The 12,900-nt window shown below is 45.7% G+C and overlaps 1 protein-coding gene across 1 annotated transcript in view; it reads left to right on the top strand.

Annotated features, from left to right (window-relative positions):
- Positions 1 to 12,900, top strand: part of TICRR (TOPBP1 interacting checkpoint and replication regulator) — a 43,268-nt gene that overhangs the window by 27,835 nt on the left and 2,533 nt on the right. Inside the window, exons 16-20 of the mRNA XM_040257570.1 lie at positions 5,139 to 5,229; positions 6,286 to 6,347; positions 7,630 to 7,764; positions 8,845 to 9,002; positions 10,764 to 12,900. Of these exons, the coding sequence (XP_040113504.1) occupies positions 5,139 to 5,229; positions 6,286 to 6,347; positions 7,630 to 7,764; positions 8,845 to 9,002; positions 10,764 to 12,900 (2,583 nt within the window). The remainder of the gene's footprint in view (positions 1 to 5,138; positions 5,230 to 6,285; positions 6,348 to 7,629; positions 7,765 to 8,844; positions 9,003 to 10,763) is intronic.

The raw sequence follows: 12,900 nt of genomic DNA, 5'->3' as shown, positions 1-12,900 counted from the left end.
TAGTCAAGGCTGTGGTTTTTCCAGTAGTCATGTATGGGATGTGAGAGTTGGAGTATAAAGAAAGCTGAGCACTGAAGAATTGATACTTTTGAACTGTGGTGTTAGAGAAGACTCTTGAGAGTCCCTTGGACTGCAAGGAGATCCAACCAGTCTACCCTAAAGGAAATCAGTGCTGAATATTCATTGGAAGGACTGATGCTGATGCTGAAACTCCAATACTTTGGCCACCTGATGTGAAGAACTGACTCATTGAAAAAGCCCCTGATGCTGGGAAAGATTGAAGGTGGGAGGCGATGGGGATGACCACAGAAGATGAGATGGTTGGATGGCATCACCGACTCAATGGACATGAGTTAGAACGAACTCTGGGAGTTGGTGATGGGTAGGCAAGCCTGGCATGCTGCAGTCTGTGAGTTCACAAAGAGTCGGATGAGACTGAGCGACTGAACAGAAGTGAAATTGGATTGTGTGTCTTTTTACTATGAGTTGTAAGAGTTCTTTATATAATAGTCTAGATACTAATCTCTTATCAGATATGTGATTTGCACATATTTTTACCCCAATTTGTTGGGTTTGCTTTTTGTATTCTTGATAGTGTCCTTGATATATAAAGTATTTTTAATTTTGATGCTATCCAGTTTAACATATTTTTGTTGTTATTTGTGCTTTTGGTGGCACGTCTAAAAATCCATTATTCAATCCAAGTTTTATGGCTTAAAATCTTAAATTAGGTCTTTGATTCATTTCCAGTTAGTTTTTGTGTATTGTGTGAGGTGAGCAGTGTCATTCTTTTGCCTGTGGTTATCCAGCTGTACCAGCCTCATGCGTTGAAAAGACTGTTCTTTCCTCCTTGAGTGCTTTTTGAATTGCTTAGGTGTTAGGAGGTTAATTCTTGTTTTAATGTTAGGTAGAATTCATCGATGAAGCCATCTAGTCCTTTTTTTCATTCTGCTCAGATTGGAGGATTTTGGTTGTTTTTAGCTTCAAGTTTATTGATTCTTCTGCCTGCTCAAATCTGAGGTTGAACCCCTCTAGTGAACTTTTCCAGTTATTGTACTTTTTAGCTCTGAAGTTTCTGTTCGGTTCCTTTTTATAATTTCTGTTACGTTATTGATATTCTCACTGTGTTTATCCATTGTTTTCCTTATTTCTTTCAGTTCTGTGTTCATTTTTTTTCCTTGAGCTCTTGTAACATTTTTAACCAGTGATTCCAATGTCTGGGATTTCTCAAGGTTACTTTCTGTCCAATTCTCTTCTTCCTTGACACACTTTCCTGTTTCTTTGTATGCTTTGTAATTCTTTGTTGAGAGTTAGGTATTCTGAATATTATAGTCTGTTGACTCTGGAGATAAGATTCTCCCACTCCTGTGAAATTACTGGTCTTTGTTTATTGAGAGCCTGTCCATTTGTGCCTTTTCCCAGCTATTTTTACAGAGCATGTATTCCCTCTTGTGTGGTCCCTGAAGTTTCTGTTGTGTTGTCTCTGTAATTAGTTGGTAACCTGAGAAAGATTTCCTTAAATGTCTGGCTCCAAAAAGGGACAAACAAAAAGGTGTTCCTGTCCCTTTAAGTCACCTGTTGGATGCAGTGCGGGGAAAGCTGCTGGTGCCCGAGGGCAGAAATCAGGGCAGATGTCTGCTGTGGCCCCACAGGGCTCCATTCTCCAAGCGCCTGACTGAACCTTATAACCCAGAGTTAGAAGACAGGGTCCCCACTGTCTGCTCTACCACCTGCCAGCTGCTCCTAGGATGTGGGCCACTGCACCCACAGCTGCAGCAGGGCTGAGGAAAGAGGGCTGGTAGCTGTTCCGGGCACATCATCCCCTTACTAAATATCAGGGTCTCCCTTCATTAGGCTCTTTCCTGGTTGTCATTAGTGCCAGTCAGGTTCTAGAAATTCCAAAATAGTTTACTCTGATCATTTTTTCCCTAGTTTACTGGTTGTTTTAGGGAAGGGACCAAACCCTAGAGCTTCCTACTTCACTGTTTTGTATGGTGTTTCTTTCCATGGGGGTTGCAATTAATTTCTTACTGTATCTAGTCAAGGTTAATATAAACTTAATTTCAGGAGTGCAACAAAAACTTTGCTCCTCTGTCTAACTATTTTCTACCCCCTTCTGTGTGCTGTCTTGTCATACAGGTTACATCTTGATACATGGTATGCCCATCAGCACATTTATATTCCTTGCTTTATCTTTAAACTCAAAAGAGAAAGATACAGAAATAACAATACTTGTATTCTCTTGTTGGCATTCACTTGTACGATTGCCTTTGCCAGCGCCTTTAATTCTTCATGTGGACTCACGTTACTCTCTAGTGCCCTTCCGCTTCAGTCTAAAGGACTCCCTGTAGTATGGGTATCACTTTTAGGGCTGGTCTGCCAGTGTCAGATTCTCTCGGTGTTGCTTTTTTGGGTGTATCTTTGAGGGTGGGGAGGATGTGCTCATTTTCCTTCATGTTTGAGTAATAGTTTACAGGATTTATTGGTGGTGGTGGTTTAGTCCCTAAGTCTTGTCTGACTCTTGCAACCCATGGACAGTAGCCCTCCAGGCTCCTCTGTCCATGGGATTCTCCATGCAAGAATACTTAAGTGGGTTGCCATTTCCTTCTCCAGGGTATCTTCCTGGATATCTCCCCAGATATCAAATCCACGTTTCCTGCTTTGCAGGCAGATTCTTTACTGCTGAGCCGTCAGGAATTCCCTTACAGGGTATGTTGCGTGGGCCAACAAATTCATTCAGTTTTTTCTATAAGATGCTATAACAGAATTCTTGATTAAATCTTTTTCTTTCATCCCTGTGCCTTTTATCCCCCTGCATTTTTGTCACCCTGTGTTTCTGAGGAGAGGTCGGCTGTTAATCTTATCGAGGACTGCTTGTACATGACAGATCACTGCTTTCTTGATTCTTTCGAGAGTCTCTCTGCCCCTTTGACTTCTGACGATTTGATTGCGATTTGTCTGGTGTGGATCTCTGTCTTTATCCTACTTAGGTTTATTCAGCTACTTGGCTATGGAATGTCTTTCATCAGACATCAGAAGTTTTCAACCAGTATTTCTTCAAAGTTTTCCACCTCTTTCTCCCCTCTTCTCTGGAACTCCCACTATGTCTTATGTTATTATGCTTGATTGTGTCCCATGGGTGTCTAAGACTGTTCGTTTTTCTTTCTGTCCCTCAGATTGGATAATCTCAATTACCTGTCTTCAACTTTGATTCTTTCTTTTGCCACCTCATATCAGCTTCTAGGCCCCTCTAATGAGTTTTTTATTTTAGGTAGTATACTTTTCGATTTTAGAATTTCCACTTGGTTCTTTTTATTGACATCTCTCTTTATTGATATTCTGTACTTGGCAAGTCATCAGGCTCGTACATTCCTTTAATTCTTTAGATATTATTTTTTCTCTTTTAGTTCTTTGAACATATTGCAGATAGCTGATTTAAAGTCTTGTGCTAATGAATCCATGTCTGAACTTCTTCAGGAATGCTTTCTGTTGAATGGGTTCCCCCGCCCCGCCCGTGTTTATGGGCCATACTTTCTTATTTCTTGTCTCACATTTTTTGTTGACAACTGGACATGTTAAATGTTGAGTCAGCTCTGACAATCAGATTGCCACGGCTCCAGGGCAGAGTTTGTTTTTACTCTTAACTGCTTTTGTTTGTTTACTGAACTAGTTCTTTCAAGTCTGTATTCTGTCATGTGTAGCCACTAAAATCTCTGCTTGGTTAGCTTAGTGGTCAGCTAAGGATTGGACAGAGATTTCCTTCCATGCCTGGAACTAGTAAGTTTCCCAGCTTTTGCTGAGGGGCCCTATGTGTGCATTGGCTCACGTCTTCAATACTCAGCCAGACATTTTACAACTCTTTCTGTTTTCTAGAGCCTTGGGGTCAGCCAAAGGTGACAGCCAAGAGGAAATGTAACCTACTCCAGTATTCTTGCCTGGTGAATTCCATGGACTGGGGAGCCTGAGGGCTGCAGTCCATGGGGTCACAGGGAGTTGGACACGACTGAGCACACTTGCAAGGGCTTTCTTAGGTCCATCCTGGGCATGCACACAGCCCTCCCGCACATGGACTTGCAGGTTCCCAGGAGTGTGTCAGAAGTTAGCAGAGGCCCTTGTGGAGGTCTCATGCCCCAGTTTCCACATCCAGACTTTTGCCTCAAGAGTTATCACCACCTCAGGCAGCTGATGTTTACAGTTGCTGCTGATTGTTTGTAGTAAATGGCTCCCTGGGAAAAAGTTGTTTGCATTGGACGAATTCTGAGTCAGGTCAGATAGAGACAGGCCAAGTGAGTGGGATTTTCCAGGGAACCACCAAATAGGCTAAATAGACCGTTATCTGGGAATTGGGCTGTGGAGGAGCTTAGACACCATTTGTTCATCCAGGGCCCCTGGGCTGTTGGTTCTCAAGGCTGCTGTGGGGCCAGGGAGAGGAGGTCGGGGCCAGAGAAGTTAAAGTTGTGCAGGGCTTGCTATTCTTAATGAGATACAGCTGTTTTTGTTGAATGACTACTCCTTGGATTACTCCGAACTGGTTAATTTCCAGAGTTCTGGAGAAACTGATGTTCACTTTTGGTCAGTGTTCTCGTTCCTTCTATGGGGGAGTTTTCTCAGAGGTCCTTACCCCACATTCCTGCTGACATTAGTCCTCTTCCTAGTCATTTTTATCTCACTTAAAACCATTCCTCCCATGAGTAACTTGTCTGCCCTACGCTATTAAGAAAATTTATGCCAGAGCATAAATTAGATTTATCTTTGTATTAAATATCTTAACATTGCATGACAGATCAGCATTTTCACATGCCTTATTTAATCATAAATGTAATAATTTAATCATAAATAAAAGAACCACCAACTAGGTGGACAGAAGTATTAGCCCTAATAAGTAAGAACTTTTTTTTAGGATCATTATTTTAAATTTTCATTATATTTTATATTGGATTATTTATTGTTAAACTCTAATAGTGCTGATAAACTGTAATGTCATGTTAAGTCAAATCTTATGGTTAGACCTTGGTCCACGAGACCATTAAGAGTCACTCTGGCTAAATGATAAACCGTATTTAAGTTCAAATTGCTTCCACTGCCTTGCTGTTCGTGCTTGATGAGATTATGTGAAATTTATCCTGTTTACATTTTAGGTTATCGCAAGCTGCTGACCAAGAGTGTGGCCGAGACGCCAGTACACAAGCAAATCTCCGGAAGGCTGCTTCATAGACAGATCAAGGGCAGGTGAGCGACATCCTTGTCTAGCTTCTTCATGCTCCCACACAGCCCTCCTGATCTTATGGGCCATGCATACCTTCTCATGACATTTGTGACCCGGTCTCAACCGTGTTGCCTGTCACCAAAGACCATTCTGAAAATGCTGTGAGGGCTGGAGAACCATACAGAATGCACTCTGGTGTCCAGCCACTTTCATTTGGCACAGTTAAATTTTGAGATTTATCTGTGTTGTTGTATATATCAATAGTTCGTTCCATTTTATTGCTGAGTAGTATTCTATTGAATGGATATTGCCTCATTTTAAAATCTGTTCATGTGTTGACCTGGGGAAGGAGGGAGTCTCGCTGCCAGGCCTGGGATGATCCCAGCTGGGCCTGTTCAGGCGTGTGGTGAGGCCACAGGTTTCCATGGCAGTTGGCTGGAGTAGGGCAGCTCTTACTGAATGTTTCTGTCTTACTTTGCTGCCCCTTTCCTGGTTCTTTGTCTAAAGAGAACTAACTTTGCTCAGGGCAGTTTTGTCTGCACCTCTTGGTGTACTGGGGTTGTCAGCTTGTTGAGCACCCGATCCAGGATCTATGAAGCACAACAGGGAGTTCCCAGAGCTCACAGCCCTGTGTCTCTTCAGGTTCTAAGGTCCTAAGTCTTCTCTCCATCTTTGAGAGCCTTCTGCTTGCTTTGTATGTAACACACCCAGGATTCTTAACTGTACTTGAGGGGACGAATGGCGAGAAGTACATCTACTCCTCCTCATCAAGGCTACATCTGGACGTTATTTGTGTGTGGATTTTACACAGTTGTGCTCATTTATCTACAGGGTAAATTGTAAGAAGTGAAATTTGTGGATCAAATGGTATACAAATTTAACTTTGTCAAACTGCTTTCAAAAAAAAAAAGTTCTTACCCTTTCACTCTTGACAGTAATGTCTGAAAGTGCCTGCCTACAGTGATGTCATCAAGACCGTTTGTGGTCTTTGTTACCTTGTGAGGTGAGAACTTGTAGGTCTGTGATGTGCATTATTTATGAGTGATGCTGAATAGTCCTTGTACCCGCTGTTCCTCAAGGTCCTCTGATCCTGGTCCTGATATTGACGTCGTTGAAGAGTCCCCAGAGAAAGAAGAAGATGGTATTACCTACTTTTGTTTGTTTTGGGGTTCTGGGCTTTTGTGTTTTCTCTACTTTCTATGAACACTTTTCTGGACTTGTATTCTTGCTCAGCATATCCATTATGACACCTCTGGGCCCACAGTGTGTATCAGTACATGTTAATTGGTGAATGATCTGTTACACAGAATGTACTGAGAGTTTCTGGAGAAGAAATATTTTTACATAATAGAAATGGGATTCAGAGTGAACGCTAAACTACTACGTTAATATAAGGTACTGTGGGGCTTCCCTGGTGGCTCAGTGGTAAAGAATGTTTACTGCAGGAGACATGGGTTCTATGCCTGACGGGGAAGATCCCACATGCTGCGGAGCAGCTAAGCCACGTGCCACAACTGCGAGCCTGTGCTCTAGAGCCCGGGAACCACAAGAGAAGCCTGTGCAGTGCAACTAGAGAGTGGCCCCCGCGTGCTGTAACTGGAGAAAAGCTCGTGAAGCAGCAAAGACCCAGCTCAGCCAAACATTTAAAAACAAACCAACCTGTGGCTTATTTTTAAAGTATACATGAAGGAGGGGTTTCCAAAAACATATTTTTTTTAAAATCAAGTAGTTTATTCTAGAAAAATTAGAAAACATAGAGAAGCCAAAAAATTAACACTTGGTAATCCCACAAATCAGAAATATGTTTAGCTTTAATAATACTCTTACAGGTGTTGTTTCTGTACAAATATATGTAACATAAGTATGAAAACCGTGATTTAAAACTTTTTAATGAAAGTCACACTCTACAAACCTTTTTTATCACTCTACATAATGCTTCAAGGTGGCAGTTCATAATACTTATGTAGATTACAATCTGGAGGGGTCGGATTTTTTGTTTGTTTTTTTGGGAGGGAACTTTGCTGGGGCCACATATGATAGCCCTCTTAGCTTTGTCACACTTAAAAGATCTCCAAACCAAGAGCTTGTTGGAAACCAAGTTTCCATCTTGTACATGAAAGTGTTAGTTGCTCAGTCATGTCCGACTCTCTGCAACCCCACAGACTGTGGCCCACCAGGCTTCTCTATCCATGGAATTCTTCAGGAAAGAATACTGGATTGGGTAGCTATTCCTTTCTCCAGGAGGATCTTCCCGACCCAGGGATGGAACCCAGGTCTCCTGCATTGCAGGCGGATTCTTTACCGACTGAGGCACCAGGGAAGCCGCTCTTGTACATGGTGTCACATAGATCTTACCCATTTCATAGGGGAACCACTGAGCTTGCATTTCTTCTTGGTTACTAACGGTGATTCTGGTCTTACAGTGGTGAGTTTGAGACGAAGTCCTCGAATCAAGCAGTTGGCGTTCAGCAGGACGAACTCTGCTTCCTTCTACTCTGTGTCTCAGCCAAAGTCTCGAAGCATACAAAGGGTCCACTCACTCCAGCAAGTGAAGTCAGGTAACACACTTTGCCTGCCTGTCTTCAGAGGTCCACACAAACTTGGTGGGAAAAGAATGACGTTTCTCCGGAAAAGAATGAAAGTTGATATTGGAGAAACAGGTCAGGTACAGTAAGTTGCCTATGTATGAACCTTCAGATTGTGAGCTTTCAAAGATGCTAACATGCGTTAGAATGTCCAACCACGTAAGTTCAAGTGTCTGGTATACGCTGTCATGTGCGTGCATCTTCTACAAGTGGTTGTATTTGTATGTCCTTTACAGTACTGTATAGGGTTTAATAGTACAGCATCTTTATTTCAAGCCCAGGATGTCTGGAAGCAAGCGTAAAAACTGGTGATGTAGCTGGTGGTTGTTGCTTGCTGCCAGCTGTTGTGCTGTACTTTGCAAGGTACTGTACTCCAAGGCTAAGAATATTTTAATTTTTGTGTGAAAAATATTACAAACCGATTATAATACAGTACTACATAGCCAGTTGTGTTAGCGGGGTACCTCGGCTGACTTTGGACTTAAGAACAAGTTGGACTTAATGAATGGAACTCTCAGAATGGAACTCGTTTGTATGCAGGGCACTTAGAGCATAAGTAGTTGAGGTTCAGAGTGATGCCCAGATGAACAGGTGACCGCGGCCACCATATCAGAATCACCCCTTTGGCTTCCTCTGGCTGGCTGTCCACATTGGCCTTGTAGGTACTTCCATTCACTCAAGAGGGAATGACCTGTAACTTCCTCCATGCATTCAGATACTATGGGAAGGTATCCCCAGGTTGAAGGTACTGTATGACCTTCATACTTTTATCCATTGTGAACTTAGCTCATCAGATGTATCTTTTTATACTTGTCTTTTCAAATTAGTTGCCCACACCTCCTAACATAGGGTCTGGGCTTGATAATGCAGTCTCACCGTGCAATAAAGCAGCACTTGTTACCACTGCTGTCATAATTAGGTGGGATTTCCCCCCATTTGCTCCCAAATTGTCATCTTTCTTATATAGACTGGCTGTTTTATGAGTATTGGGTGGGGCGTGAGAGGGCAGGAATTGAGAAAGAATTAAACATTGTCACTGTTTTTGACTTGCAGACCAAAGAGAAAACTCTCCAGTCCAAAGTATTCGGTCTCCCAAGAGACTTCTATTCGGAGCAGTGTCTGAGATGACCAGTCCCTCAGAGAAGGGCTCAGCACAGATTAAAAGGCCTTCAGGAAACACTCTGGGTTCTGCAGTACCTACAGCCTATCAGGTATGAAATTACTATGATGTTTAAAATAGTATAGTTTGGGGAACATGTAGACATGGGCAAGGAAGGCCACTGAGGCCAGTAAGGAAAAGATAATAATAGAGATTTGAGGTGGTTGAGGCTGACTTGATGAATGATTATTGGGTATATGGGGACTTAAGGTAGCAGCTGGACTGAGCAGATAGATCTCACCTATCTCTTGGGTTATCTCCATTTACACTGGACACTAGGTCTGTCTCTATCTGAAATGTGCAGCAGCATTCTCACCTGTTCCGTTGATTGCCCACTCGATCCAGTCACCCATGTTAGAAACCTGGAAGTCATCCTGGACTCCCTCTCCTCTGGCCTGGCTAAGCCATCAGTCCCGCCCATTTTATTGGCAGCCTATCTGATACCCATTCCCTCCTCCATCCCTTCAGTTCCTACCCCAGTCCACTTCTGCCTGCAACACTTCCGTAGCCTCTTCCCTCTCAAATCCATCCCACCCCCAGAGGTTGGCCGGACCTCTGTGACCCCATCGGGTGCTCCTCTGACTACCTCACTGTGCTGTGAGGTAGACTTTGCCCCAAAACCATTTAGGGGATTGGGGAGACACAGGAAGCTGTGGGGAGGGTCCATAGGACCGTGTTCAGTCTCCTCCCTGGACAGGCAAGGACCTCCGTGATCTGATCCCTGCTCGCCCATCTCTGCTTCACACTTCACCTTCCCAGCTGCCTCAGGATGCACATAGCTGCTGTTTTTCACTTTCCTGCCTTTGCTCATACTGCTGTCTGTGCCTCAAGTTCCCTCTCCTGCACTGTCCACCTTGTCTTCACCTGCCGACACCCATTCTTTTAAGACCTGACTCACTGTTCGTTGCCTCCCCAAGCCCCAGCTGGGTTAGACAGCCAACCCTTCTGTGCTGCCAAGTGTCCCATGCACGCCCCGTCATTACATCAGCCCGAGTGGATTATCATCCGTCTGTGTGCTAGGTTGCTTCAGTCATGTCTCTTTGCGACCCTATTGACTGTAGCCCACCAGGCTCCTCTGTCCATGAAATTCTCCAGGCAAGAATACTGGAGTGGGTTGCCGTTTCCTCCTCCAGAGAATCTTCCCCTCATCTGTCTATACGCCACATGAAATGCCAACTGGACCAGGACTCTTGAGATAATAAGATTAAACAATAATTGTCAGACCTCCTTACCTGTTAGAAACTGCAGTTTTTGCAAGAAAGGAAGTTTTTTTGTTGGGAAGGTTCCTCTCTGAGATGTTATCTTTGTTGCTGTGTATCCATAGGGTCCATGTTTCACCTCCTCCTCCCCCACCACCCTGGCCTTCTGCACACATTTTGCCTGACGCATATCAAGTACTTAAAAGCACATGTTGAAGGCAGGTGAAGAGCAGATGACATGGCTCCTAAAGGTTACTTCAGGCAAAGATTAGAAATAGTTTTCTCCTTAGAGGAAAAGACAGCTGTGAGTATAGTGAGTGGAGTGATATAGAGGCAAAGCATATTTTCACTGTAGTGTGCAAATTATTAAAATAATTTGTCTTAGAAGAAATGAAGCTTGGATAGTGCTTAGTGCTAGAAAAAGTTGACAAGTAAAATTTGGGTCATGTTTTGGAAGTGGAAACGTGTCACTGTATGAAATCCAACTTATCATTCCTTTGGCTGATGATAAGAAACCTCCCACTGAAGTTTTTAATCTTCTTAGAGATCATTAAAACATTTCCGAGACTATGGGTTATGATGTTCAAAGCACTAATAAGCATCTTTCTTTACAGACACCTGAGAAGAGTTACTGGAAGTCTCCAAGCTCTTATAAAGCCACACCAAGAAAGGTCCATCGGACACCACAGACTCCACTGTGCACCTCGGAAAGGCTGCAGAAATCCCCTGCGGAAATGACCCCTGCCAAACAGGTCATTTTTAAGGAACTCTCGAAAGACTTCTCTCCACATGGCTGGGATTCACCATCACAACCAAAAGTCACCCCTCGGAAAGGACACTCCCTGGCAGAAGGTGTCTCTCCTCTTGAAAAGGTACCGAGAACTCCCCAGAGACAAGGTGGTCAGCCCCCCAGATTTTTGCAGAATTCTTCTTGGCCACGCTTGGGGGACTCCAGTCCGGAAAGCACCTCCTGTCCAGCAGCCCTGGTTTCATCAACTGCCCCGACCAGGAGTGAGTGTCTGACCCCTAGCAGATCCTCTGCTCAAGCACCTCCCAGGACAGCAGCCTCGGGGCTCCAGAGACAAGCCGCTTCCGAGGGCACATCTCCAAGTCAGAAACACCAGCTCCCCCGGGGCTCTGGAGCACCCCAGGCAGAGAAGCTGCCGCAGCTGTGGAGTAACAACGCTATCAAAACCCCAGAGAGACCAGGGAACGCAGCTCTGACTTTTCCAAAAAAAGCTGTTACCTCTCCTTCACGTGGTATTTCCAAGAAGAGTTCACTTGGGGAATTTCCCATAGCATCTCCTTCCTCTGGACAAGTGGGCTGGCAAGAGGTCCAGAAATCACCCAGCATCACCACACCTCCCTCCTGTTCTGCTCCCTTGACACCCCCCAGTGCCTCACAGGTAGCTCCGTCTGACCTCTGGCCCCCTCCGCCCCCTTCCAAACATGGGAAACGGCATAAAAAGACCTCGGGAACAGAACGAGACTTCCTGGAGGGCAAGCCTGATAGCTTGGCTGCTCTGAGGGTTGCCATAACTGACAACCCAGCTGCCATCACAGACGCTGGAAAGAACCAGAAGGCAGCGACCCTCTCTTCTCCAGCTTCGCCTGAACTTCCAGCTTACCCTGGAACTGGCTTTGGGGGTGACTGGCATACATCCTCTCCTTTGCTTATTGCAACAGACTCGGATTGTCTCACTCTCCTGGATGAAGCTGAGCACCATGGCCATGATAACTTAAAAAGCAGCATTTCACCCCTGGACAAAGATGAGGGGTTAAGGACGGGTACATGTGAGAAGCTGTCTCCGTGTGACCCCGGGATTCCTCCCACCTCTCCTTCCTCTGAGCCTCGCTCTCCCCTGATGCCCCGCTACGACCCGCACTGCACAGCAGACACAGAGCAGCGCCAGGCGGCCACGCAGCTAGAGGACCAGCAGGCATCAGCCTGGCCCTGCAGAGCCCCTGCCAGTCCGCAGGCCTATGAGGTTGAGCTGGAGATGCAAGCTTCTGGCCTCCCCAAGCTCCGAATTAAGAAGATAGACTCCAGCTCTTTGTCAGAAGCCGAGCCCCCGCCAAGGGAGGAGAGCTCCCTCCCGGGTCCCAGTGTGCCCAAGGCCAGCAAGTCCTCAGGCAGACCCGAAGCCACCTGCCTGTCGGCCCCCTGCCTTCGCCCCTCGCACAGCACTCCAGGCAAGAGTGGGGGACAGACCTATATCTGCCAGTCATGCACCCCCACCCGCTGCCCCTGCGGTACCCCCTCTCCGTTCCAGACAGAAGTTGGGGTTCCTTGGACCCCATCCCCCAAGCACAGTGGGAAGACGACTCCTGACATAATTAAAGACTGGCCCCGCAGAAAGAGGGCGGTGGACTGCAGCCTCGGCCCCTCTGCTGGGAGGAGCGAGGTCAGTGCCGACCTTCCCGGGGGACTGTCACCACTGGAGCCAGAGGGCAAGGAGCAAGGCCTGGAACTTGGCATCGGCAGGCCCCCCATCCTGGGGGATTTTGAGCTAGAGGGCGTGTGTCAGCTGCCAGACCAGTCGCCTCCCAGGGACAGCGTGCCCAAGGCTGAGGAGGCCTCCTGGGGACAGTTTGGGTTGGGATCTAGGAAGAGATGCCTCTCTGCTAAGGAGGAGGCTGAACGACAAGTGAAGAGGGCCTGCGACCAGCAGGGAGACTTGGAAGAGCGGTCTCCAGGCACAAGCATTCGCCAGTTGCCCTCCGCGGCGGACGACGAGGCATCCGTCTCAG

The sequence above is a fragment of the Oryx dammah genome, unplaced genomic scaffold (assembly GCF_014754425.2).
Source record: "Oryx dammah isolate SB20612 unplaced genomic scaffold, SCBI_Odam_1.1 HiC_scaffold_16, whole genome shotgun sequence".
Taxonomy (NCBI): domain Eukaryota; kingdom Metazoa; phylum Chordata; class Mammalia; order Artiodactyla; family Bovidae; genus Oryx; species Oryx dammah.
This window is presented reverse-complemented; position numbering and strand designations above follow the sequence as displayed.